Source organism: Scophthalmus maximus, chromosome 20 (genome assembly GCF_022379125.1).
Source record: "Scophthalmus maximus strain ysfricsl-2021 chromosome 20, ASM2237912v1, whole genome shotgun sequence".
Lineage (NCBI taxonomy): Eukaryota > Metazoa > Chordata > Actinopteri > Pleuronectiformes > Scophthalmidae > Scophthalmus > Scophthalmus maximus.
In genome coordinates, this window is record NC_061534.1 from 2,478,428 (window position 1) to 2,505,261 (window position 26,834).

General features: G+C 45.6%; 4 protein-coding genes across 5 annotated transcripts; 1 reads left to right on the plus strand and 3 right to left on the minus strand.

Annotated features, from left to right (window-relative positions):
• Positions 1 to 236: 236 nt before the first annotated feature.
• Positions 237 to 4,419, minus strand: LOC118285167 (annexin A1). Its single transcript, XM_035608621.2, has 11 exons — positions 4,260 to 4,419; positions 3,933 to 4,038; positions 3,656 to 3,750; positions 2,988 to 3,101; positions 2,416 to 2,506; positions 2,042 to 2,178; positions 1,782 to 1,875; positions 968 to 1,063; positions 780 to 838; positions 512 to 634; positions 237 to 405 (listed from the first exon to the last, which is right to left on the minus strand). The coding sequence occupies exons 1-11, from the start codon at positions 4,326 to 4,328 to the stop codon at positions 349 to 351; spliced, it is 1,041 nt and encodes a 346-aa protein (XP_035464514.1). The 5' UTR covers positions 4,329 to 4,419; the 3' UTR covers positions 237 to 348.
• Positions 4,420 to 4,554: 135 nt separating this feature from the next.
• On the minus strand, positions 4,555 to 12,656 carry tmc2a (transmembrane channel-like 2a). The gene is made up of 20 exons (XM_035609104.2): positions 12,620 to 12,656; positions 11,937 to 11,975; positions 11,345 to 11,834; positions 10,949 to 11,101; positions 10,754 to 10,844; positions 10,574 to 10,655; positions 10,373 to 10,479; positions 10,047 to 10,145; positions 9,335 to 9,477; positions 8,961 to 9,108; positions 8,668 to 8,856; positions 8,411 to 8,590; positions 8,072 to 8,230; positions 7,827 to 7,955; positions 7,646 to 7,713; positions 6,892 to 7,131; positions 6,680 to 6,805; positions 6,419 to 6,497; positions 5,881 to 6,001; positions 4,555 to 5,790 (listed from the first exon to the last, which is right to left on the minus strand). Exons 1-20 carry the CDS (start codon positions 12,654 to 12,656, stop codon positions 5,591 to 5,593), a joined length of 2,880 nt encoding a protein of 959 aa, XP_035464997.2. The 3' UTR covers positions 4,555 to 5,590.
• Positions 12,657 to 15,464: 2,808 nt separating this feature from the next.
• LOC118284988 (AN1-type zinc finger protein 5-like) lies at positions 15,465 to 20,884 on the minus strand. 2 transcript variants are annotated; one of them, XM_035608249.2, is made up of 6 exons: positions 20,643 to 20,884; positions 18,234 to 18,419; positions 17,970 to 18,117; positions 17,507 to 17,610; positions 17,144 to 17,245; positions 15,465 to 17,014 (listed from the first exon to the last, which is right to left on the minus strand). In XM_035608249.2, the coding sequence occupies exons 2-6, from the start codon at positions 18,388 to 18,390 to the stop codon at positions 16,866 to 16,868; spliced, it is 660 nt and encodes a 219-aa protein (XP_035464142.2). In that variant the 5' UTR covers positions 18,391 to 18,419; positions 20,643 to 20,884; the 3' UTR covers positions 15,465 to 16,865. The 2 variants fall into 2 exon arrangements, with proteins under 2 accessions (XP_035464142.2, XP_035464143.2); XM_035608250.2 differs by lacking the exon at positions 20,643 to 20,884 and adding an exon at positions 19,040 to 19,267.
• Positions 20,885 to 22,953: 2,069 nt separating this feature from the next.
• On the plus strand, positions 22,954 to 26,571 carry ccnb1 (cyclin B1). The gene is made up of 9 exons (XM_035608248.2): positions 22,954 to 23,114; positions 23,396 to 23,524; positions 24,068 to 24,196; positions 24,292 to 24,480; positions 24,568 to 24,726; positions 24,814 to 25,050; positions 25,140 to 25,280; positions 25,476 to 25,586; positions 25,759 to 26,571. The coding sequence occupies exons 1-9, from the start codon at positions 23,094 to 23,096 to the stop codon at positions 25,861 to 25,863; spliced, it is 1,221 nt and encodes a 406-aa protein (XP_035464141.2). The 5' UTR covers positions 22,954 to 23,093; the 3' UTR covers positions 25,864 to 26,571.
• The last annotated feature ends 263 nt before the right edge of the window (positions 26,572 to 26,834 follow it).

Consider the following 26,834-nt stretch of genomic DNA (forward strand, 5'->3'; position numbering starts at 1 on the left):
AAACATTTTAAAACATCCATCTAGTTTGTATTTGCAGCTGATGAAGCAATGTTATTCTTCTGATCTTATTCATGTGGAAAACAAGTTTTGACAAAGACAAAAAGGAAAGAGGACCAAACTAAGATTTTGCAAACTTTCATGTCAGATACTGGAACCAAAAAATTTTCTCTGAGGACATGAAAAAAGTTAATATCACCACTATAAATGTGTTGTTTGTCAGGAAAAAGAACGTGAGATGAGAGTTTCTGTTTTATTATTATCAACTGAAAAAGACAAATTTGTCAGATTATCGCAAAATGACAGATTTCAGTTTCATCCCTGTGGACGAGACAGCGGTCGTGACAGAGCTCAGTGGGGTCCGCACAGTCCGAGCAGGACCTTCTGATAATGGCCCTCGGTGTCATGCTGAGAAAACAGAGACAAGCAAGCGCTCAGTGGAAATACACTGAAAATGATGTTTCTTCACCTCTACAAATTGAAAGTGTGATATTTAACCCTCATGTCTCCTCACCAGTATGTGTTCCTGCAGACTAACGTCGTACATGGCCCTGTATTCCTCCACGATCTTCTTCAGGTCGATCTCAGAGCGACTCACCAGAATCCTGATCAGCGTCTTCTCGCATGTGCCACGGCCCTGGGACAATACATTCACAGTTGTCAATGTAAATTTAGCGTGCACACACACACACACACACACACACACACACACACACACACACACACACACACACACACACACACACACACACACACATAGGAGACAGTCATACTGTACACACCTCCATGGCCTTGTGCAGCTTCTCGGCGAAGAAAGCCGGTTTGCTCCAGGCACATTTCACTAGACGTCAGAGACACAAACACTCGGATGAAATGTGCAGACGACACAGGTCACGGTGAACACCAGTGACCCTCAGTGAGAAGAGCGAAAAACATCAGGACAGATGTGATGACGGCGTCGGCCCCTTACCGATGTCAACCAGACAGTCCTCGATGTCTCCTTTCAGCTCCAGGAACAGGGCCTTGGGTAACGTGAGGTCACTGACGTCGGCGTACTCTTGGAACGCTGACGGGCAAACACACACACACACACACACACACACACACACACACACAAACATGCAGTTATGGGTCAATTAGAGGCTGCAGTTGTCAGGCAGGAATCACGTCTCTCCGAGAATGTTGCTTTGAGTTAAAACACAGTGTTCATCTGGTATGAAAGGATCTTTAGACACGAGCACACGGACGGCACAAAAAGATGAAAAACAATAATCATGAAGGTACAGTAGAAGGCGGTTGTTGTTGAAATTGCTGTGCTGTAGACCACGACAACAGACAAAGAGGGGACACCAGATGTGAAGCAAACCGTGGCCTCTTTCTTTCAACATTCCAATTGTTTGGTGCTTGTAATCCAAGAAAAAAAATCATATATATTTTTTTGGCAATTAAAGCTTCATACGGCAAATTATGTATCACAAAAAAATGGAGCGTTGCCATGTCCAAAGTGTATGCATTGCTAAAATAAACAATTATTTGTTGTATACATCTATATGAATCAAAAGTAAGAGAGTTTAACTGATAATTGAATTACATATTTTTTTAAATCAGGCCGACTTATTGCTCCGTGTTGTTGCTACACTGCTGGGTGTGTTCCACCTGCGAGGACTCGGAGGAGTGCAGTTCCACCTGTTTGTCCACATGTAGGTGTGTGTGTGTGTGTGTGTGTGTGTTCTCAATGTTTCAGCCTCTGGTGACTCAAGACCAAGCAGGTGTCCAACACTCACTCCTGGTGAGCTGCGGTCCGCTCCGCGTGGTCAGGATCTCGATGAAGGTGGACACGTCGATTCCTTTGGAATTCTCTCCCGCCTCAAACAGAGTCTACAGTAAAAAACAAAACACTTACTACTTCTGAGAAACACTCAAACACTCACTCGATATCAGTAAATGACATATTCCTTTTTTAGAAATAAATAGTTGTGGGAACCAATGAGCCTCGTGACTCGGACAGTGTTTTGGCTTTTTGTATTTCTCCTTGCGACTTGACCTTTGCATCGCTCTCGGCCAGCTCCGCGTCCACGTCGTGGTCCTCGTCTTTCTTTGCCGCCAACATGGCCAGAAGAGCCGCGGTGAAGTCGCCGCTGGTCTCGTCCTTTATCACATCCTCCAGCTCCACTTCGTACTCTGAGGGGAACAAAGAGCGGAGCGTGAGACCCGGTAATGTCGCGGGACGGGACAGGGGGGGGGGGGGGGGGGGGGGGGGGGGGGGGGGGGGCTCACAGTGGACCTCACTGTGGCCGACTGCGGCGCGGCAACTGTCTGGGAGTTCAGTGTTGTTTTACTGGCCCGACCGGAGACTCTGACCTCAGAGCTCGTGTGCAATCGGCAAATAATTGAAGCACCTGTAGCTGAAAAGCAAACCTTCTCTGAAGGCCTTCTTGAGCTCTCGAATCTCTTGGTTGGTCCTGGACGCCAGAACCTCCACCAGGACGTCCTCGTCTGTGCCGAAGCGCTGTTGGAGCGGAGCAAGTGACGGGACATTTAAATTCTCCACGCGTTGCACAAGAATTACCAGCAACAGAACTGACATGTACGAGACAAATACCTCAGCTTCCGAGTTCTGTCCAAGTGTTTCATGTGAAACAAAGGCAGTGGGATTTTCCGCTCAATGTTCAAGGTTCGTACACACAAACATCTTGAAATGACTTTTCTCGTTTCTTTAGAAACAGAAGAGGAATCGGCATCGACGGTGTCGCGCGGCAGGACGACTGTCGGTCACAATAAAGGAATTTTCCAAGCTGCCGTCCTTTAATGAGAACCACTGAAGTGCCCTTGAGCAAGGCACTTGGCTCTGGTCTCAGACTGGCTGGAGAGGAACCGCAGAGTCCCGGATTTGAATATGTGTGTCACTGGCGTCAGTTTCTTTTGAAGGCTGAAGCCGTGCAGATGCCAACCCGTGTCACATTCATCACGGGAACCACCGACCCACTTACCTTTGTGGCCTTCCTGATCAGGTGGGCGTCGAACTGAGCCGGCGTCATGAGCAGAGCCAGAGAGACGTCCTCCAGGTCTGAGCGAAGGGCCGACTTCAGATCTGAATCCAGCTTCTGCATCACACGAAGACATGAAACATGAACTAGAAACTGCTGCAGAAAAACTGGACAATGTTCAAAAGACCAACACGTTGCTGAACAACAGCGGCCAGTGAAGTTCCAAAAGAAATAAAGGATTCATTCCCCCAATAAGATGGTTCTCCAGTCAGATGCTTCAAAAGATGCGACATCACGAATCAGGTTGTGGGTAACGGCTCCATAAACATATTGTGAGGGTTATGTTGCGTTTACTTCCATTTGCATTCGTGATGAAATGTGATGAAAGGTACTCTAAGCGAAGTACTGGTGAATTAAATATTCATTTATAGGAGGACAACGTTCTTTATCGCTTCCTCCAAAAGTAATATAGTTTTGCTTGAAGTGGCAATAATGTGAAAGATTAATGGAACTTAACGCACAGTTTAGTTCACACTGCACATCTGTAAATGCTAAACGCAGTGAGGTCGGAGCCGTGTTTCAGTTTTTCTGATTGTGGGTGATTCGACTGTGCTTGACTCTCGTCGTCGTCTTCGTCGTCGTCTTCACGCGACAGGATTTGGTTCACTCACTCTGTCGGTGGACGCCTCGTAGACGGCCTTGATCTTCTGCCGCTGCTCGTTGTTCCTCCTCACCAGGACGGCGATGATCACGTCCTCGTCCACTCCTGCCGAAGGGGGACCAGAGTTGGTAAAGCACCTAACCTCAGGTCAATTTTTGAAAACAACACACAACACACACACACACACACACACACACACACACACACACACACACACACACACACACACACACACACACACACACACACACACACACACACACACACACACACACACACACACACACCTTTAGTCTCAATGGCGCTCTTGAGAACTTGTGCGTCGCTGCTGGCGTTGAAGTTGGGGTACGGGGTGACCGTCCCATAATACTTGGGCTTCACTTTCCCCTTCACCTATAAAGTACAAGCAGAAGCACAATGGTCTCAGAAACTCCGGCGGCTGCTGCTGCTGGAATAAAAAAAACTGCAGATGTTTTATCACGAGACAGAAGGACAGAGAAGCCGACATTTGAAAACAGGATGTCTGTCGTTTGAGAAATGGATTCCCAAACAGGTGCTTCACCCGCAGGCGTGTTGCCCTCATGACTGGTTAGTTCCCTGCACCTGCCACTCACCTTGACGGTGTCCCCGTCAGGGTGTCTGTCGCGGATGATGTCTTGGAAAAACTTCCTGAACAGGGACATCTTTACTTGGCTGGAGGGGTTGCTGCCGGAGACCGTCCTCACACCCTCGTCGTCTGCGGGTCTGTGCAGTCGAATCCCGCAGGTGTGTCTTCACCTGCAGAGGACCGGCCAATCGGCTGCCGCCTCTGGGAAAGGCAACATTCCTGCGAGGTGACAGTCCGAGGTTGGGGCGACTCGGACCGGTTTGGCGACTCGTCTGTTTCAGGCGTGTGATGTGAATTCAATACAATACAATACAATACATGCAATATAATACAAACGTATTATATTCTTGCGGTGATAAAGTAAACTCAGATGAAGGTGACTGTAGTTTCGAAACCCACTAAATCACTGACATGACACGACATCTCATTGGGTTTTTTTCCGTTTTCCTCTTTGCACAATTACATGACTGAACCTGATGTTCCACTTTTTTTTTTTTTTTTCCTGGGCTGTTGATAGGAAACTCAACCGATTTCATTCACATCGATAGTCACGATTTAAAACTTTTTCAAGGATTCTAAAAGCGTTTTCACACTTGAAAGTGTGGATCACATCCTCTCAGAACATAGGTTATGGCCTTTTTATTAACTTTTTATTGTTTTCCTTGGACAAAATTGAAATGAAATATTCCGTCTCCACCTCTCCCACGGGTGCTCCTTTCTACACGTCTTCTTTTCCCCCTTCTTCTATGTAAAGAACATTTTTTCACGCTGCCAACGAACCGAACCATGGTTGAGGTCGATCCGGACCGGGGCCGCGGTCTGGAGTTGCACCGGGGCTAAATGTGATCAGGTGCCCGGTTTAGACGAGCAACAGCTGCTGACGAAGAATGAGCTGAAGTGGAAAAAAGGATCAAATAAAACCCAAAGTCAAAGGGTTTAAACAAGAGCAGCTGCAAATGTGTTAGTAAAAGATCTTCAACTTTACTGCAAAGTCAGATTGTACGCACGAAACACAAAGTCACTGTCAACGTAAGAGGAAACAAACTCAGACACGAACACACACCGTGTTGACATGAAATATACAGACAGATGGATGAGATGCCGCAGCGATATGTTCAGAATCATCAGAGCGGAGCAGAATTACACTTTGATTTGACCTTATTTGAGATGTTGGAGATCCTGTGTCCTCCTCCTCCTCCGTTCAGCGTCTGGACACCGGAGATCTTTGTCTCCTGATCTTGACGCGCTCAAAGTTAAAATGAGGGAGAAACTGTGTGTGGCAGAAACAGAAACTTGCAAAGAGAGATGGTTTTGTTGTTGATTTCCCCTCAGACTCAGTTAACTGGGAGGGGCCCCTCCTCTGCCGCGGCCCCGGCCCCGGCCCCGGCCCGGCCCCGCTCCCCTCGGCCCCGGAGGCCGACTCACCACCGGCCTCTGAGCGTTGGGGTTGGGCGACGCCAGGGCCACGTCTTTCTGCAGGTTCACGCCTTTGCCGGGTTTGGTCTTGGTCGGCCTCGCCTCGGGCTCCGGCGCCTTTTCTGGTGGTTTTTTTTGTTGGAAAAACAGAGAAAGTGATGAAACTGACGCACCGCGGGGGGTATTTCGCGTCTGCCTGGGAGTTCACTGACCAGGCTCGGGCGGAGGAGCCGGGGGGGCGAGGGAGCGGTTGGGCAGCAGGTCCTCCAGGTCCTTCATCACCTGGTTGGTGCTGTCGGTGTTGTTCCTCCGATTCTTCTCCTCGTCCCGAGCCTGGACGGACACACAGAGAGGCGGTGGACGAGAGATTCAGAGGAAGAAAACTTGTTATTTACATTGGAGATATGTCGAGAAGATGGAGCCGGAGGCGGCTGGTGATATTCTACAATTGTGTGATTGTAAACAGTGTTCGTTCGTCTCCTGATGATTCAGACTGCAGCTCTTTTGTCCTGAAGATGAAAATCTTTTTTGGCACAAATGTATTTGCTGAGTTTTGCAGCAAACCAGAGTGAATGATTGATTTATTTGTGGATTGATGCAGTGCTCATCACAAGAGATGACTTTGGATACACCAACAATATTTGTTAGTGGGATCAACTAGTCGTTTCTCTTTTTGCACGATATGTTTACGGAAGTTGAAATAAAGCGTGTCACTGAGTGTGTGAAAGTTGATCTCCTTTCTGTATTCACCATCTGCATCTTCTTCTTCAGCTCCATGTTGGAGTTCTGGTAGGCCTCGGACACCGAGTTCAGATAGTAGATGGCCAGTCTGAGCAGGAGAGACGACAGGATGGGTCGGTTTTTTTTAAAAGATGCAAACACACCCCACAGCAACAAGAACAGTTGCAATAACTTGCATATGTGTTTCTGCTGTCCAGAGATGTGCAGGCACAGTTTTAAAATGTGCATCAATTTTTAAAACATACAAATTGACTAATCCTCTACACTCACACCATGAGCAGCACAGCCGGGATGATGAGGCCCGGGTTGGCCGCGTAGCTGAAGAGCGTCCCCATGAAGGCCGGCAGGTCCAGGTCGATGGTCTCCATGATCACGTCGAACATCTTCGCCCTCCCACTGCGGACGCCGACGCGGTCAGAATACGAGAGAGCGTGTTCCTCGCGTGTGTGATCTCGGTTTTGTGCGGTTGTGTGTGTCGTCACCTGAAGGGTCCGCAGTCGTACGACGGCGGCAGGGTCATGATGGTGTAGACGACCGGCAGCAGACTGAGGAAGAGGATGAGGAGCAGCAGGCCCATGTAGAAGTTGTTGGACTTGGAGGCCTTGAAGACGCGCTCGTGGGGCACGTTGGTGGCCATCACCGCCCAACACTGGTAGTACATGGAGCTGAGGAGGCGGAGCACGTTGATGCCCACCAGCCCGGGGGCGTAGAACGCGCCCATCCTGATGACATGGCATCAATCAATGGATTAAATATGAAATGTTTTAAATGTTTGTTATTCTGTTGAATTGATTGTCTAATATCTGCATATTCATGTCATTTGATATAACACTGTGCAGGAACACTGTAAACAGTGTGTGTCATGAAGCTGCAAAAAAAATGATGCAGGAAATATTAAATTTGATGTAAAAAAAATATAACATATTGAGCAAAACTATGGTGTAATGAAAAAGAAACTACTCCAGCAGGAAGGTGACGCAGCATAACGTGATCAGTAACATGAGAAGACGAGACCTCCGACTACATGTGACGGTGATGGTCACTTCTATTCAAAGTGCACGCAGAGCGTCTCCATGGCGACCTGGCGCCCGCGCACCCCGGCATCTGTCCGCTCAGTGACACTAGATACACGCAGCAACGCGCAGCCGTGCATCTCCACTCACACACCGGACTAGTGATCCCCTCTGGTGTGTGTGTGTGTGTGTGTGTGTGTCAGTACAGAAATAAAGTTAGTACCAGATCATCCCTTGGTTGAAAACTAATCCCAGAACATTTCCACTGATGTCGAACTCTCCATACGACGGCTGGATGAGAAGAGAGAATGAATTAAAATGTACGAACAATAACGTTAAAGTTTTACGGTTCACTTATTAAGTCTAATATATATGTAAATATATATATATATATGTGTACGTACAAATCCGGCCTCCAGGTCCCAGCACCAGCAGTAGTTGAGGAAGCGGACGATGACGGCTCGGGCGAAGTCTCCGATCAGGATGGTCAGGTAGGTCACCTGGATGTCGGACACGGTGAGCTTCACAAACTCCTGGAGGTCAGGGAGTCGAGCGGAGGGTCGAGTCATGAGTTTGATTAAGAACCGTGTGTACATATTTATATATATATACAGTACATGTGCTAAAAAGTTGTTTAAATTTTCAGTACTATGCCGACAGCCGTTTCCCAGCAGGGTCCCCTGATGACATCGGAGGGGTCCATGGGGGGAGGCGTGGCCTCGGAGTCGTTGGACAGGCGGGTGAAGTTGGCGTAGTATTCCTTCATGGCCCAGATGGAGGCGTTCTTAATGGACTGCTCCTCCACCAGCTGAGAGGCACAAAGGAACCATCGGTCTGTACTCAGCAGACAGAAAACTTGTCAGTGTTCATGGGATCGTCCACGGAAACATGACCTCGTCCTGTTCCTGGTAGTTGTTGAGATACAGTGTCTTGTATCGAGTTTAAAAAGCGGGTCTGAGCTGATTTCACACACGCAGAGGGAACGAACCTTGTTGTTGACCTCGTCGAACAGGGCGAACAGGAAGGTGTAGAGGTTTCCCAGGAAGAGGGCGAAGATGCGACCCAGCTGCCACTTGAGGGCGATCCGAGGATGGTAGTCCTCCAGCTCGGCGATGGTCTCGAACAGCGGTGGACACACGAGACCCAGCAGAGACATGATGAGCTCCAACTGGACCACAAACATTGGATTTTATTCATCTTTTATTGTGCATATTTGTCCAAATATTGAGTGCCCCTCCCGGTTACCTCGTTCTTCTCGTACCAGCTGAGGTCGTCCCTGTTGGCGAACTCCTGCGACCGCTTCACCACGAAGTAGATGAGGTAGCCGCTGCCGCCGAGGCTGCAGAGGATCATGACGTTGGCCAGCACGCGGAGGAAGCGCCGCAGGTGGATGTTCTCGTCCTTCTGGTTCTCCTGCTCGTCCACGATGGACTCCTGGAGCGGGAACACCCCGGGGGGTGGGGGATTGACAGGTGGCTCAATACATAGAAATATATGTATATGCGTTTGTTCCCAGAAGAAAGGGTTGCCAGGGTTACCTTGAAGCTGGTGGTGATGGAGGCGTACTTGTTGTCGGCCGTCTCTGCGTTGCCAATGAGGTAATCCCAGCTGGTGAACATCTTCCAGGCGAACGTGAACTCGCCCTCGTCGCCGTCGCCGCCGCCGACGTCGGCGTTCTTGGCCATTCTGCAAAAATACATATACACGATATGTAACTGCAAAAATGTACGTTATCAAGACGAAGCTTTAAACATTCGCAGTTGGTTTATGTTTGAGTTTTCTGTTGCTCCTGCGCTGTCACATCTAAGGAACTAGGTTGAATTACATCAAGTTAATGGTGGAAACCTGGAGATTTCATGGACATATTTCATAACTTTATGCATGACAGTGCTCCGCGCTGCCGCAGACTCACGTGCGGATGACGACCATCAGGCTGTAGCCGAAGCTGCCGATCCCGACCATGAGGTAGGACAGAGGCAGCCGGAACTTCAGCAGGCCGATGGTCCTCTGGTCGTTGTAGTATCCGTAGAACAGGACGGAATATTTGCAGAAGCCCTGCAGAGGAAAAAAGAGAAGAAGAGAGCTGTCAGTGAAGGGAAGACGCCATTTTCCTTTATCGTCAGGATTGGTTTGTGTAATTTAATTTTGCTGCCATGTTAGCCAGGATGCTGAGAGAATATGAATTAAAAGATAATATTGGGGTTTCATTACATAAAGATGCAGAGTATGTTCTTATCTAGAATCCAAAGTTTTTAGTTGCACAGCTGAGAACTGAAATTCTTCTTTATCAAAAGGAAAATTCTCGTCAATAAGATGGATTTGAAAGATTTGGGGATGTTGTACTTTTTCCTGATTTAAAGGCCAAGGTAAGATGGAATATTTAACGAGACCTTTCTACTTTTCTCAAGGAATTTTATTGTTGACATAGAAAATATGAAAAAGTTCTGAACGGCTTAGGCTTTATTTTTGGTCTCTGTATTTAAAGATATGCCCTCATTTGAGGATCTAGTTCGCATAACTTTGTGCCGTCTTTCCGGACATATATATACGAGGCCTTGGCATATTTATGTCTGACACAACTAATAATAATTTCATCATCTTCAACATGTGTATATCAAGCTCACGTTGAAGTCCGTGAGGACGGAGTAGTCCTGCGCCGTGGGCTGCTCCGCTCTGGGAACAGTTTTCCTGGGAATCGAGCCGTAGGGGAGACCCATCAGAACCTGCCAGATAGATATTAGACTTTATGAATATGTAAAGTTGAGATTTTTTTCTCCTGCCATCAGCAGCATGAAGACTGTGGAGTCGGTATCATCCTTTTAAATGTCTTCCTCAAACTTTAAACACATATATCCTGATTTCACTCCATTTGTTGCACTGGATGAATTATTGTCTTCAAAGCCCCGGTGTGTCATTTTTGTAATTTCTTTTCTGCGTGACATCACTCCACCTCGGGGATGACCACCAGTCCGAAGGTGAACCCGAACAGGACGAGGTTCATGCCGTACATCCAGCGCAGGAAGATGAAGTACGACGCCACGGACGAGCCGAAGTGACCTGAGGGACGCGGAGAAGATTGTTTCCGACATCTGTCCACAAGGGGGCACTGTTCATCTGGTTACGGCTGCTTCTGTGAAATAAGTGAACTTACTCTCCACGTCCTTGATCTTCCTCTCCCAGGGGATACAGGCCGTTCGGAAATTCTCAAAATCCCTTTGGAACTTGATCCATTTCTGGGATTTGAGAGAAAACAAAAATAGAAGAAATTTAAGTGCATGAAAGCACAGCGCCAGAGAAAGGATGGCAATTGGAAAAAAATTTAGCGCCTCACCTTCGTCATCATGACTTTGTAGGCGTACCACTTCCGGCCTTTGCCTTTGCCCAACGCGCCTTCGAACTTATCCACAAACTCTTGAGCCTCCCTGTCACGAGACACGTCCTCGTAAGTATTCACGTTTCTCCACGTTCTTCGCAATTCACGATAACAAAAAAGAGCCAACAGTGATTCCGCAGCGCGGAGGGTCACCTGAGGTGCGTGAGCCTCCGCTTCATCCGCCACGGCTTGTTCCTGATGGTGGCGATGAGCTTCTTCTTCTCCTCCACCTCCTCCATCAGACGGGCCATCTCGCCCTCCGACATGGACTCCTCCTCGTCGGAGTCCGAGCCGGAGTCGGACGAACTGCGGGATGGGGGAGAGATGGAGGGAGTCCGTCAAAGTTTGCGGGAGCAGGAATTTTGAATTCATAAATCAAATGTTGGATTGATTTAACATGAATATTGCCATGTGAATATCCTGCTCGTAGGGCGGTGGACCCCCACCAGGGTCGCCGTCCCCATGTGCCTACATTAGCATGCTAACATGCTAACATTTGCAATTATGTGGATCCTGATTTAAAGAGCAAGTTTACTTCCTGTCTCCTACCTGTCGTTCTTTTTCTTCTTCTTCTTCTTCTTGTCCTTGTCATCATCCTTGTCCTTCCCCTTGTCCTTTCCTTTGTCCTTTCCTTTGTCCTTCCCCTTGGCGTCCCCCTTCTTACCCTTCTTGTCCTCCTCCTCCTTCCCTCCTTTCCTTCCTCCTCCCTTCCTGCCTCCCTTCTTCCCTTTTCCCTCATCGCTGTCCTCATCACTGTCCTGAGCTTTGCCTCCTTTTTTCTTCTTGGCCGCCGCCGCTCCTCCTCCTCGTTTCCTCTTGGGAGCTTCGTCCTCGCTCTCGTCCTCGTCGTCATCGTCCCGGCCTCCACGTTTCTTCGCGGGCTTCCTCTTGTTCGCACCCTTGCGTCCCTTGGGAGCTTCATCTTCCTCATCCTCATCCTCCTCATCCTCGCTGGCTGGCTTCTTGCCCCGGCCTCTTCCCTTCGCGCCGCCTCTTCCGGCCGCCTGCCTTCTGTTCCCTCTCCTCTGGGGGGCGCCATCTACAACAAACAAAGCCCCATGTGGTCTTCTGATCGTTAGACGTCTAGATTATCAACTATTTCTTAAAATCAGGTCCATGAAATATAGTTTCATCCACTCACCGTCACTGTCACTCAGCTCCCCATCGATCTCGACCCCAACTGAGGAAGAATACAAACAACACATCCAAATGCCCAACAGACATTTAACGCATCATTTTGCAACAACAACAGTATAAAAAAAATTACGATTTGGAAATTTAGAACGTAGTTATCGCTTGATCGTGGCTCGTCGATCACATCATTTAATTACAAATATTTAACAATCGTTAAGATTAGAACGTTTTTTGGGGAATTTATTTTTAGGAACTTTCAGGTTTTTTGTCTTAAACATCCTAATACAAGGAAAATGAATGAAAACAAGATTTTTTCAGGACTCAAAAATACTCAAAACATTTTGTTATTACAGATTATTTCCAGTGGCAACGATATCAAATTGTCCAAATTTAGTTCCAGGAACTCGGACCAGCAGCAGGCGGAGATGAGAGGAACAAGAGCAGAACCAGCGTCAGAGACTTTATTAATCTCCTGCTTGTGTAAATCGGCTATAAATGGTGATATGACATGTTACATAAAGCTCGAAAGTCATTTTGAAGTTGTATGGGGAAGAAAAAGTCCACCAGTTAATAAAATGTACATTTTTCTCAACACAAACTATTATTTAACATTGGTTTTGACTTGTCGCATCACACATCATCATGACTCACACAACTTGAATAAATCATACAAGCGAATCCTCGACTCACCGTCCTCCACTTCAGCCACCTCCCTTTTTCTCGGCATGATGGAATGTTTTACAAAAGCGTCTTCACACTTCAGTCCAGTGTGTGTCGTCTCTCTGCAGTCGGTCGGTTCTCGGGCTCCTCGCCACAAGAGCCCAACTCAGGTATCTGACTGTGCCGTCACCATGACGACAGCTGCATGTGACCTGCTCTCGACAGGTGTTGGTCGACAGGTTCTGGGACAGCGCAGGTGATCCCACTGTGTGGCCCGTATCCAGCAGAAGGTCCACGTTCGCCTGGGATGGTTTGTATTACTTCTGACAGGGAGGTGATGATGTTCAGATGTTGGTGGGTCACGTCAGGACCTGATGGTTCTGAGAAGTGAAAGAAACATTTCATTTGACTGTGGTAAGATGTCCTGCTTTGTTTTTCCTAAATGGCCAAAGGAACACTTTTATCTGAACTGCCTGGAAACACTCTCACTCGTCCTGTTATTGGAGACACGACACACACACACACACACACACACACACACACACAGGTTGACTAACTTGCCTGAACTATTTGAATCTATAAACCTGCAAAAAAATAAATAAATAAATAAAAGATTCTGCAGATGCCAGGTCGTCTCGGGGCCTAATGGGTCTTACATACAGAAACCTAAACCTTCATTAAATCTTTAGGGTGTCTGGTCTCCTCCTGTGTGTGTGTGTGTGTGTGTGTGTGTGTGTGTTTGTGTTAGTATAAACCTGGGAAGTGTGCAAAGACAACACCTCATTAAATAATGGAGCAGAGCTCATTTTTCACGTTCCAAAATGATTCGATTACACGGTTGTCGGCTCCCGCAGGCGAGACGCGGGTCACACGCCTGAGGGGCGGCGGCGCATCACGTGACGACACGGTTTCATCCTCATCCAATATGGCTGCTGTGGTTATGGAAGATTTAAATATTACATGTTTGCATTACATTAATTTAGCTGACGCTTTTGTCCAAAGCGATGTTTCCACCTCTTTTGTATCGTTATATGTTTATCAAAAACAATGAATCATACATTAAATTAGAGTTTACAGAGGAAACTGTAAAATAAAGGTTCATTCCCATTTTTAAAAGTTTTTAAAGAAAGAAAGGGGAAAAACGGGCAAAAATTATGATTCATCAATTGAAAAAAATGCAGTGAATGTATTTATATTAATGTTTGTTATAGTAATATTTGTCTTATACTATATACTGTATGTTTAAGATGTTGACATTATTTTGGTATTTGTGAAAGTTTGTCTGTTACGCCACCTGGTGGTTATTCACCAACACAAATATTGAGAGAAACAATTTACTCCTGTTTATTAAAAAAACAACTACTGAAGCATAACTGTGTATTAATAAATACATTTGCTGGTATTTTCACATTTATTTTTGTGAAAATCTGGTTGATATAATATTTTTGCACAGATTCTTAAACTCACATAAAGAAATGACCGTTGAGTGACAGATGAGCGCAGACGTCGAGAAGAGTCCAGAACTTCACGACCTGAAAGATACATATGGAATCAAATAAGGGTCAATAAGGTTTTTAATTTGTGAAAGGATTTTTTTTTTTTTAAATGTTTGTAAACCTGTGAAACAAAAAAAGAGTTGGTCAGAGAAGATTTCCAGTTGAACAAAAACTGTTTTCAACCGTGAAAGCAGACAAAATACATTGTCAGATTAAAATATGTATTTGTAAAAAAACAACAACATTGTGATAAACTGAAGCCACAGTGTCGGGGAATTTCACACCGAACTGTTTTCTTCTTTGAAGTCGTCGTCAGATGATCAGAGTCTTCATGTAACCTCAACACGGATAAACAGACTTTTCACACAAGCTCGGAATTCTTACCGACGTTCGTCTCATGATTGTGTATTTCATAGCATTCGGTGTTTGGACCATGAATTAAAAGCACAATATCTCTATTTTGTCTCAACATGTTGGGAAGGAAGTTTGCCGCTGATACTGTACATTGACCTGCAGTGTACATAGGTAAAATAAGTGAACATGAATACAAAGTGACATTAAAGTTCATAGTTATCATGCCGAGCCGAAATTACCTCTAAAAGATTCATTTTGAAAAATGTAAACATGTGGGACTGTAGCTGCTGTAACTAAAGTGTTTATATAAAGAACTTAAGCGGTCTTAAGATATTGAAACATATTTTCTTTTAAATTAAATTGCCACAGTGGGAGATAATGATCCAAATGAATTAATAACAACAATAAACACACCCCTTGCAGACTGCATAATTTCATTTTCATACAATTGAAAATTGTGCTCCATTAATAATATGTAATAACCCACTGTAAAAACACACTAAACCGGTGAGACAAATAAAAGCATAACGTAAGCAACAACAGATTTATTCTGAATTTACCAAGTAAAGTGATAAAAGCTGCGGGCGGTCGGTGTTCACCTGCAGAGACGGAAAGATTATTTTGGGGCACGACAGCGACTAATCCTGGGGAGGAGGGGAAGGGACGGGGGAAGCGTTCCAGACGCCATGTGCTTCTTGTGCTGACGAATGAGTTCACGCTGCGTGTGTGTGTGTGTAAGTGTGTGCGTGTGTGTCAGCGTCATAACATACAGACCTCATGGGGCACCGGGGGCTGGTGTCAGAACATGACTCGAGGCAGATCTCGTTTCCCCTGCGGAGACACGAGTCACATGGAGACGCAAGGCTGCGGCAGATCGACAGGGAGACAGCAGCGAAACGTGGTTTATGTATCATTAAAATTGAGCTGTAGTCATGATATCACACTTCCACCACAGGACACTGTAGAGATCTGAAATCTATTCGTTGCCATCACAGACTGAACTAATGGAATGAAGAATCTCAAGCTCATATTTTGGAACATAATTTATTTACATCATACAATTTATTCTGTATTAATGGAAGATTATGCGCACTGCAGTATATAAATAAAGATGTTTGGACAAACTTGCATAACTAAAGGGTAAAAGAAAAAAACATTAACACACACACATTAAGCAGCCAGACGGAAAATCATCGTCAACGGAAAATGATTAATAACCTACCTCCACAGGTCGCAAACTAGTCACACGAGCCTCACAACACACACACACACACACACACACACACACACACACACACACACACACACACACACACACACACACACACACACACACACACACACACACACACACACACACACACACACACACACACACACACACACACACACACACACACACACTTGTTTGGACGCAGCACACACACTTGTTTGACACGCAGCAGTCCAACACTCCCCATGTGGTGAATCTGTCCGCTCTCATTAAAAATAGAAGAAAATATTGCAAACAAAAAAAAATGAAATTATTAGTAGAGCTAAATCTTTCCAAACTCAAAAAAATTAATACAAGTGTAGGCTACTTGTCATACAACAACAACAACAACAACACAGCATACAAATCACTTTTCTGGAAAACAACAAACGGAAACGAACGTCACAGTCGGGGTCGTGTCATGTGACTTCAGTGGATGGCGTGAAAAGCAAGAAGTCCGTGTGAGCGTGTCGTCGAGCGAGTGGCGGCGTTTCCGTCCGTGATCGACGGGAGGGAAAAAAAGAAAATCGCTGTGGATCCTGGAGGGGAGGACGACGACGCGGCAGCCGCTGGGGGAGAAGAAGAAGCCTCGCCACAGAGTCTCTTTTGTTCAGAGTCACAGAGAGGACGAGGGTTTCCGGCAGCACAGAGAGAAGCGTTTCTTTCGCTTTGATATAATAACTTACCGGGGATGAAAAAAACAGGAGCCAGGAGCATTTCATAACTCTGAGAAACAAAAGAATAGATCCATGTTGCTACTCAAGCCAGCAGAGAGCAAGCACATTAGCTGAGATGGTCCCGTCAGCCGACAGCGGTAACAGTCAAAGAGTCCGGACGAGAAAAAGCACCGGCGACGCCGGGACGATTCCCGGGATCACGAAAACAGACCGGACAGCCATCAACAGCGTGTTTTCTAAAAAGGGGGCAAAGACTTTTTTTCACACCTAATCCTCACATCTGCCATTTTCTCTCCCCTCACACCCAGACAGAAGAACGGAGCTCAACATAACTTTCATGCACTGGGGGGGGGAGAAAAAGAAAATTGTCCTGAATGTGAAACAAACCAGAAAAATAACAGATCCTTCACAGAGAAGGTTGGGCTCAAGTCTCTCTCTTGATTTTTGTTTGTCTTTAACATCCGCTCGATCCCGGTATTCATAAGTCAAACTCTTCTTCATATTCTCTGGATCTTGTCGGCGACCACCACGGGGTTCTCCTTGCGGATCTTGGCGGCGGCTTCGGCTTTGTAGTCGTACGGACAGTTGTGCTTGTCGGAGTAGCGGTGGATTCCGCAGAACAGGTTCCCGCAGCGGCAGTCAAAACCTGCAACGGGCCACAGGAGGAGTAGTCAAAACCGATGACAGGGAGGCAAAACAGGAACAAACCTGTGGTCGGTGATGGGCTCACTGGTCCGAAAGGCCTTTAAATCGGTGTATCGGTGACATCTCTCACCTGTGAGTCCGATCTTCTTGCGGCACATGAAGCAGCGGTTCTTCTTGGGTTTCAGGGGCTCGGACTCTTCGCCGCCTGCGGAACCTGTGGGCTGACTCACCACTGTGGGCACGGGAGAAACACTTCAACTCAGGAAAGTAGGTCTCACTAAGGAGGTGTTGTAACACCCCTCAAAAAAATTAAAATAAAAGCCTCATTGTGTGCGTAATTGTAAGCGAAGGTAAAATGTAAGAATTAGATTTAAACTGTATTAATCTTGTATAAACTGAAATATGGGAATAATTTTCCCCAAAGTTTACATGAAATAACCAGGCTGACGGGTTTGTTTGTCTTCTGTGATAATTAGTCCATCGTTGTACCCACCCGGCTCTGTGAGCTCCACTTTACTCCCCGACGCTCCTTTCTCCTCGTAGGAGAGACTCATCTCCGTCAACTGCTGCGTCACCGAACGGGCCGTCGAAACTCCACTGTGAACGAAACATCGGAAAAATCTAAATCAAAAAAAGCTGCATATGATACATTATTACATACATTAATCCAACGACTATATTTATCATATATCCATCTGTATTTGTGTACTGAAGAGGCACTAATGATTGGTGCCTTGAAGAAGGGTCGTGTTTACAGGTGTAGATCACTGACGTAATTATTCAGGACGTTGTAAGTTTACGCATCAAGTTCACAAATTAGCGCTTTTGCTCATGTTTTTACAAATGTTAGAACCCGTGTTAGTTGGTAAGGACTAGTAACGTTGCACTCTTGACTATTGTGACACCGGGCCTTGTTTTAAAATTAGCATAGGGCGATTCTGGACGACCGTACTCACCCGAGAGCCTCTGCGGCGGCGGCCTCGGCGGAGGCGGCGGCCTCAGCTGCCACCTCTGCAGCGGCGACGGCAGCGGCTGCAGCATTATTCAAGGTGGCCTCCAACCTCTGGATGGCAGAAGCCTCAGCTGAGGAGCCACTGCTGCTGCCTGCGGGGACAAGGACGGGCTGTTGTTGTTGTCGCTGCAGGCAGAGGTCGGGACTTCTCTCCAGGGGATACAAAAAAAATAACCTGACAAGACACACAGGGGGGGGCCTTACTCACCCACAGCACTCAAAGAGCCGACTCCTCCATTGTTCTGTCTTGACAGGTGCTCCTTGTGGCACACGGAGCACATGCCATTAGTCCGGGGGTTGCCATAGAAACCACAGCCGGTGGCACAGAGCATAGGCACCGGGCTCTGATTGGTCTCCTGAGCCATGGCGATGTCTAGCGCCTGGTGAGCTCAACCTGGAGACACAAACAAACACGCACAAAACGACGATGAGCATGTGAGTCGGTGCAACAACGGTAAAAAAAGAAATCAGACACCAGAATGAATTCACTTTGCTCAGTGGGACATTGCACAACATGAGTGTGAAGATTAACAAAAACCTATTATGTACTGCGTCCCCATGGCGACAGATAGATATACAATCTGAGCTGAAGCAATCTTATAATCAATAAACTATTATGAATATGACAAACATTCACACGACACAGTGTCGCAATTTCTGATCGGCTGGCTTTTCCTTTGAATCTTTTACAGACATTCCAACCAAAAACAATGCTGCACGAATAAACTTGCGCCGACGACGTCTTGATATGAAAGATGTCAATATCCAAAATGAACATCTGTTAATTCGTGTTCCAATAAATGCTGGCTGGAGCGCTTTGGTCGAGTGTCCACGTTAAACTATGCTCCGACCGGGTCACGAGTCTCACGCCACGCTGTCATAACACAGCGGTGTCATTTCACCCTTGGCTGTAATCTTTCTGTGTGACTTTCACACCCGCATCCCTCTGGACACACTATTCATCAGCGGTCAGCGGCGATTAACAAGATCAGAGAGTCGCTCATCGTCACTTACGGCCATCGACGAATGCTCTCGTCCGACCCGGGCCCGTGTCAGCCGCCGAGGCCGTGTAATCGACACCACGTTATGTCCCAACTCTCGTCCCAACACGTTGGAGCAGCTTCTGTCTGGTTTCACTTTTTAACAACACTGAGTACAGTACACTTAAGGTGATGAGGGAATGAGCCGTTGGTGTCGCCACAACGTTTGGAAAAAGGGGAAGTGGTGGTGAGGATATAATCGCCCGGGGAGACAGATGCTGTTAATGGTTATTTTTAGGGGGGGGGGTTGACATCACCAACCTGGTTCCAACTGCATCAGAGTCTGTCTGTCTGTGTGTCTGTGTGTGTGTGTGTGTGTGTGTGTGTGTCCATGCAGGCTTTCAGGAAAACACACACACACGTTCTATTTTTAGACACAAGCCTCGAGGGGCGTGGGAGCTGGTATCAAAACAAATCAGAAGCAGGTTTTTCACTTCATTATTGTCTCGATGTGTCTATTGTAAACCCAGAAGGGCCGAGGGGGGCTGGTGCATCCACACACCTGACGGGGGGGGGGACTGAAACAGCCGTGCGACGACGGACACGACACCTGTGGATCCAAGAGACTTGGAGACGGACAAGCAGTTTCTTCCTTGTAGCATGCTAACACCGCCTAGCTCGCCACACCAGTTGAAATATCCCCCGGTGTCGGTATCACGGAGCCTCCGTCGCTTCCTGGCGAACACTGGGCCACAGTCGTGTCACTTCCACAAATCCACTGAGTCATGCTAGCAAGCTAACAACTGCTCGCCGCCCGCTGGCTAGCCAGCTAGCTAGCTAGCTAGCTAGCGTCTTGCTCCTCTCGAGATAACTGTCGACTGCTGAGTCTCTGAATAAAAGTTACACGAGTTTGTAGCTCACAAAAGACACAGAACCATAGCTCGACTTGCTCGGCTCGGCCGGAGCGAACGCGCCTTGGCCACAACAAGGACGCAAGAGGCTCTCTCGTGATCTGGCTAATGTTAGCATGCTAAGCTAGGTTAGCTTCGAGAGAGGAAGGGAGAAAAACAGCCACTGTCCGTCTCCTCTTTTGTTTTTCTCTTTTGTTTTACCACCACCGCCACCACGGACGGAACTTGTTGACATCAACTGGAGATAGTACAAAGTTGCCTCGAAGACTTTATAGCATATTGGAAACAAATACTAGCAAATGTGCTAATGGCTAAAACGTTGATAAAGATGAAGGCACAACTTGAGCCACAGATGCTGCTTCGGTTTGTTAGCAGATTAACGTTAGCCCAAAAGTGAAACAACCCCGAGTCCGATCTGTGTTGAAAGATGAGACGGTAGCTGTTGGAAGTCGGTGTTTAATTGTCAACCTCGCAGTGGAGACCAGAGAGAGAGAGAGAAGAAAAGTTTTCAGGGGACACGTGTTGTTAACCAAACGGAACATTTATCTTTGATCATCGCGAGTTTGATAAGAAACGTCCGTTAGCTTCGATGCTAAATCAGCTACAATGTGATTTAAACATAGATCCGAGGGTTTAAAATATAGATATATATAGTTCATAAACTTCCTCCACCAAGTGGCTGCAGCTACTGAAGCTGTGGAAGCTTCACACAGCCAGTGAACTCACCTTGTGAGGCAGAGAAACCCTGTTGATGTTGATGTTGTTGTTGTTGTTGTTGTTGTTTTCTTCACAACTCTTTTGTGATTATTGTCAGTATAACTGGCTTAACCTCGGTTGGAGCAAACTCACTAGGGCCGTCTAGATGTGTGTGGTCTCTCACACACTCACAGAGGAGGAGGCTGTTTCTCACCAGACGTCCTCTGTGGCATCTGTTTTGTTTTACGTGATGCGTTCGCGTACCTCCTTCTCGCCTCCTTCCGGTGCACGTCACGGCAGTTGGGAGCGTGTGATTGGATGACAGGCAGAGGGGATGTGATGAGTTGTTTTTTTTTCATCCACATTACTGTAAATATGTCAGAATTGTTACAGAAGGTAAAATATTATTCTGTCAAGATGCTAACAAAAGGGGGAAAAGTCAGTGAAAAACAGAATCGAGTAGTTGATTTGAAGCGGAAGTGACGTTTCAAAATAAATGTTGAGAGGATTGAATTGCCATTCTAAAAAAGCAAGAAAGAAAGTAGTCTCAAATAAAACTGCTTCACTTTCAGATTATTGCGATTACGTTAAAAAACGTTTACAATATCAAATGCAATGTGGGCTTTCAATAGAGACTTGAGTAAACTATATGTTAGTATGAGTGATATTGACAAGTTAAGGCGGATCAAAGTGGGAGTTGCTGAAAAACTTAAGTAAATATGAATAGAAGAACAAAAGCAATCGAGCATAGGAGATGGGAGAAAAAAGGATAAAAGACAATAAAAAATACAATAATAAAAGACAACATCACATACAGGAAAGTGTGTAAAAAAGAGATTTTAGTCACTGAATCTACGAGTATTATCTATTATACTACTACAGTTGTAGTATAATAGATAATGACAATTGCATTGATTGGCGTATGGTTATTACTCTTACTAACCATACGCCTATCAAAGCAATTGTCATCGCTTCTCTGCCTTCCATTAATCCATTGATCCATTGATCCATGGATTGATTGATGTCACTGCATGAGGGGATAGCATTGCACTGAAGGGAAAGGCTTGTAAATCTTAAATACTGTCTGAGCTCAGCCACGGAATAAACTGCAACATTTTAGAAAGGAAATGCCATAAATGTGCTTTTCAATAAAAAAAAGTGAGTGATAACTTAATGTTCCAAGCTGTAGTTATATGTCATATTCCAGATCCATGTCTCATTAATAAGGCTCAAAAGACACATGTAGAACATGTAAACATTTATATAATAATAATAATAATAATAATAATAATAATAATACATTTCATTTATAGAGCACTTTTCAATGCTAAAAGCAATCTCAAAGATTATATCGATGATATAGTACTGACATTATGCAGGAGCATTGAAAACACAGTGACATTACAATACCAAGTTTTGGCACTTGTAATCAAACTGTGTTGATTTTGGTCGTGGACACTGTACAGAGTCAAGAATTCAAATAATGTAATTCTTTAGTAAATTTTACCCCATCGTAGGCTCTCACCTCTGAGTGTACATTTAGAAAATGTGTTATTAGTGTGTAGAAATGTATCTGACCTCAGAAAAAATGATCCTCTGCACAGGCATGAAAGACGAGGTCCACTTCTTTCTACTCATGTTCATCAACCATCACTTCAGTCTGTCAGTCTCTGCCAGGTTGATGATTAATTTAAAAAAAAAAAAAAAACTCACAAAGTACACAAGCATAGACAAATAGTCCCAGTAAGCAATAATCAACAGCATGTGACCATCGGCCATATGAGCAGAGGAGCAGATTATATATTATGATTGTAGTAAAAGTTATGGGACTTTGTTATTGTTATTAATGCTGATCAGTTTCCATCTAAAGTGATTGTAATCTGGGGTTAAAACAAACAACACATCAACATATCTTATCAAACACAATTTTTTTACATTGAATTTACTGCTACTTTGCTTTTCAGTTTTTCAGAATAAAATAAACAAATTTTAAAAAGCATACAATCGCTACAAATATGACTTTAAAAAACTTTAGCAGGAAAAGGAAGTGAGCAAATAGAAAAGAAAGAAAAAACCCAACTCCAAATAACACATCAACATAGTTTATCAACATAACAATTTCTTTTTACATTGAATTTATTGCTACTTTCCTTTTCAGTTTTCAAAATAAAATAAACAAATACTAAAATAGCATACAATCGCCACAAATATGATTAAAAAAAACATCAGCAGGAAAAGGAAGTGAGCAAATAGAAACGAAAGAAAAAAAACAACTCCAAACATCACGTGACCACTGGTCGTCCGGGGAACGCATTTGAAGCAGATGCGTCGACCAATCAGGCGCCGACAGGGGTCTTGACGCAGCGAATCAGCGCGCAGCGGGCGAGGATTTAAACCAGGAGGCTGCAGCTCCAACCAAACAACCTCCTCAGTCTCCGTAACGATTCTCCGTGGTCGGTCCAGAGTAACGCACGATTCGAAATGGCTCTCCGTGTTACCAGAGTAAGTCCTTTATACCTTCTTTTTGAAAAAGTGCATATCTAATTGTGTTCGTTATGCGTGGAGGAAAAAAAACTTTTAGAAGAAATGTGCTTTTAAAGATTTGTAGTTTTTAAATGCTCTGATGTTAAATGTCCTTGTGCGTCGTCGTGTACGCGCTCAGCTCCAACATAATTTAATAGTGATATGAATTCGACGAAATCCGCATCTTATGTATATAAACTGCACATTTGCATCATCACTTTCATGTGTTTTTTTCTCTTTTTCTATTTTTCTTGCTGCAGAACCGTTTGGCTTCTGCCAGGGCGGACCTCGGTGGGAAGGCCTGCTCGGCGGCCGGGCCCACCCTGAAGCCTCGAGCTGCTCTGGGGGAAATCGGAAACATCGCAGTGAACAAAGAGATACAGAAGAAGGTAGAGATAAGAACGTGACTTGGATCATTAAATCTCACCAGATTACTAACGAGGCAATGTGGGACCTGAACAACTAATTCAGTTTGTGATTAGTTCAGTGTTTCACTGCAAATGCACTATCAAAATGTCAGTGCTTTTATTATCTTGCACTTTATTATAGGAGGTTCTCTTGTATGCTATGGGGTTTCCATTTCTCAAGATTCAACCACATGTTTTCACTGAAGGCCCAAGTGTAGTGGCACAAAAGGGTGCAGCCTTGAGTCAACACGATTCCGGTGTCACTGCATTTCAAGAAATGCACTTTCATGTCAATTGTCGTGAGAGTCACTTATTTATATGATCGCTTTAAAAAAACAAAAAAACATTGGACAATTGTGCAAATGGCTTTAAAAGGTTTAATCGTAAACATTAAAACTTTCCATGAAAACAAGTCTGTAATCTTTAGTTTGAATTAGGTTTTTTTTTTAATACTTTGGTAGACTGGTATAATTGGGATAAGTTGTGACATTTCAGCTCAGACACTAATTCATCCTCCATTTTTAGGCCGTCAAGACAGAGGCAACCAAGAAGACCAAAGTTGTCCCTAAAGTTGTGAAAGTGGTCGCACCAGTGGTTGAAGAACCAAAACCAGCACCAATTGTGGTTCCAGCAGAGCCTGAGCCCGTGGTGCAGGTGAGTTCTTAAAGCCCAGAGCTACTTTTGCTGTCAGGACTCAACTGCCATGTGTGTCTGTTGTCTGAGCTCATGTTGGGGTTTCCACCGGGCAGGTTCTCCCTGAACCGGCATCCCCCACTCCAATGGAGACCTCAGGCTGCGAACCCGGTGACCTCTGCCAGGCTTTTTCCGACGTCATGCTTCACACGGCCGTCAGGGACGTGGACGCGGACGACTACGACAACCCCATGCTCTGCAGTGACTACGTGAAGGACATCTACAAGTACCTGCGACAGCTCGAGGTGAGCATTACACATTTTTTCATGTTAAATGTTTCCCCATAAACCACTCTGCTATGGTTTTTAACCCCGGTTTTGTCGTCTCCTTAGACCGAGCAGAACGTCCGACCCACTTACCTGCAGGGTCGGGAGGTGACCGGCAACATGCGAGCCATCCTCATCGACTGGCTGGTGCAAGTGAGCCTGAAGTTCCGTCTGCTGCAGGAAACCATGTACATGACCGTGGGGATCATTGACCGCTTTCTTCAGGTAAACCTGTCACATCCACTTTCTTGTATAGAAAGCAGAAGTCTTGGCCTGTGGCTCTAAAAAAAATTTCCTCACGTCTCCCAACAGGACCACCCAGTCCCCAAGAAGCAGCTGCAGCTGGTCGGCGTCTCCGCCATGTTCCTCGCTTCCAAGTACGAGGAGATGTATCCCCCGGAGATCTCGGACTTCGCCTACGTGACGGACAAGGCGTACACCACCCTCCAGATCAGGGACATGGAGATGACCATCCTGCGGGTGCTCAAGTTCCAGCTCGGCCGCCCCCTTCCCCTGCAGTTCCTCCGACGGGCCTCAAAGATCTACGAGGTATCGGCACCTCGGTCCAGCCGAGAACCAGGAAATGACAAGACTCGCTGGTTTTTTTGAATTGCTACTAACATGTCTTCTCATCTCAGGTGACTGCTGAGCAGCACACCCTGGCCAAATACCTCCTGGAGCTCACCATGGTCGACTACGAGATGGTTCACTTCCCGCCGTCGCTGTTGGCCAGCGCTGCGTTTGCTCTGACCCTCAGGCTCTTGGATGCTGGAGACTGGGTGAGTATTGTATCCACCCAGACACGCCGTAGCTCAACTGCCGCAGCAGTTTTAGGAGTCGGAAGAAGTGACTTGAGCTTCAGACCATAAACGCATCAAATCGTAAAGATCTCGATTGGAAGTGGCAAAGGAGGTTGGAAGATGTGGTTGAAACTCGCTACCTTTCCACATTTAATTTTAAACGTCTCTCCTCAGGATGTGACTTTGCAACACTACATGGACTACACAGCAGAGAGTTTGCTTCCTGTGATGGCGCACATTGCCAAGAATGTCGTGAAGGTGAATGACGGGCAGACCAAGCACATGGTAAGTTGACACACAAAATTGCTTCTCACAACTTTAATGAGATTTTTTTTTTTGTTAAACTGGCGTCAACTCTGCCGCAAGGCACCTTGTTGAAGAACCTTAATTTCAGCTCATCCAGTTAGAAATGTAATGCAGTTTTTGTTTCTAACCCCTCCATCTTTACTTCTGTCAGGCCATCAAGAGCAAATACTCCACTTCCAAGCAGATGAGGATCGCCTCCCTCGCGCAGCTCAAGTCTTCGGTCGTGAAGGAACTTGCGCAGCAGCTCACGCAGTGAGACGGCTGAATATTTCCTTTCTTTTGGGCACCATGTGCTGATTTGTACAGTTTGTAACTTAAGACTTTTTTTTTTTTTAAACGTGACTGAAGGATCAGCACGCCAAGAACCATGTCGGTGGTTTGCATGTTCAACCATCTGATCTCTACCCTTTGCTGACAGATTTTTTCCAAAGCATGCAACAAGTTTAATAATTTCAATCTGAAATCGATCCCCACACATGGCAGTTTACTTGTCAGATTATGAAAATTCAGTGTTTCTGACATACTGTATTTTGCACGAGATTCAGTCGGCCACGATGACTACTGTAATGCTTCAAATTCACCATTTTCCCCATGTCTGTTAGAAACATGGCTCGTTAAATGCACTACTTATTGTCGGCCGACTGAAATCTTGCATGTGAAGTTTCCCTGAACACTTCTGCACTCAAACTCTTGCCACACTTGTCGACGGCATCTGAAACTTTATCTCCCAATCGATCATTTTAATTCTATGAAAGTTATTCTTATAGCTTTTATTTGCTGTTAAACTTGTCGCATGCTTTCAGAAGAGTCGGCCATGTAAAGGTCCAAAGGCCCTTTTCAGCCTTTTTTAAATATTTTCTTATTGTGTGGCAGTGTTTGTATAATGTACAGCAATACTTTTAAAAATGATTTTATGTTCCTAAAATGTCTTCTTGAAGCATCTTAATAAATGGTTTTGACCAGATATTTTCTACCTCGTCATGTATGTTTACCACCACTAGAGGGCGCTGCAAGTTTACAGTTGTCTGCCGTTTGTGATCTCCCACATGTCAACTTGAGGTGGTGGATGCTGAGATGACTAGATCATGATCATGCCTGGTTAAACCTGAAGATGTGGGTAACTCCTCATCCTTAACTAGAGCCTGTTCTCTAACGGACGTTGTTCTGTGACTGCTCTGGTTTCTGCACAATGTTCTGGATTCATCAGAGTTCGACCATATGCCGATA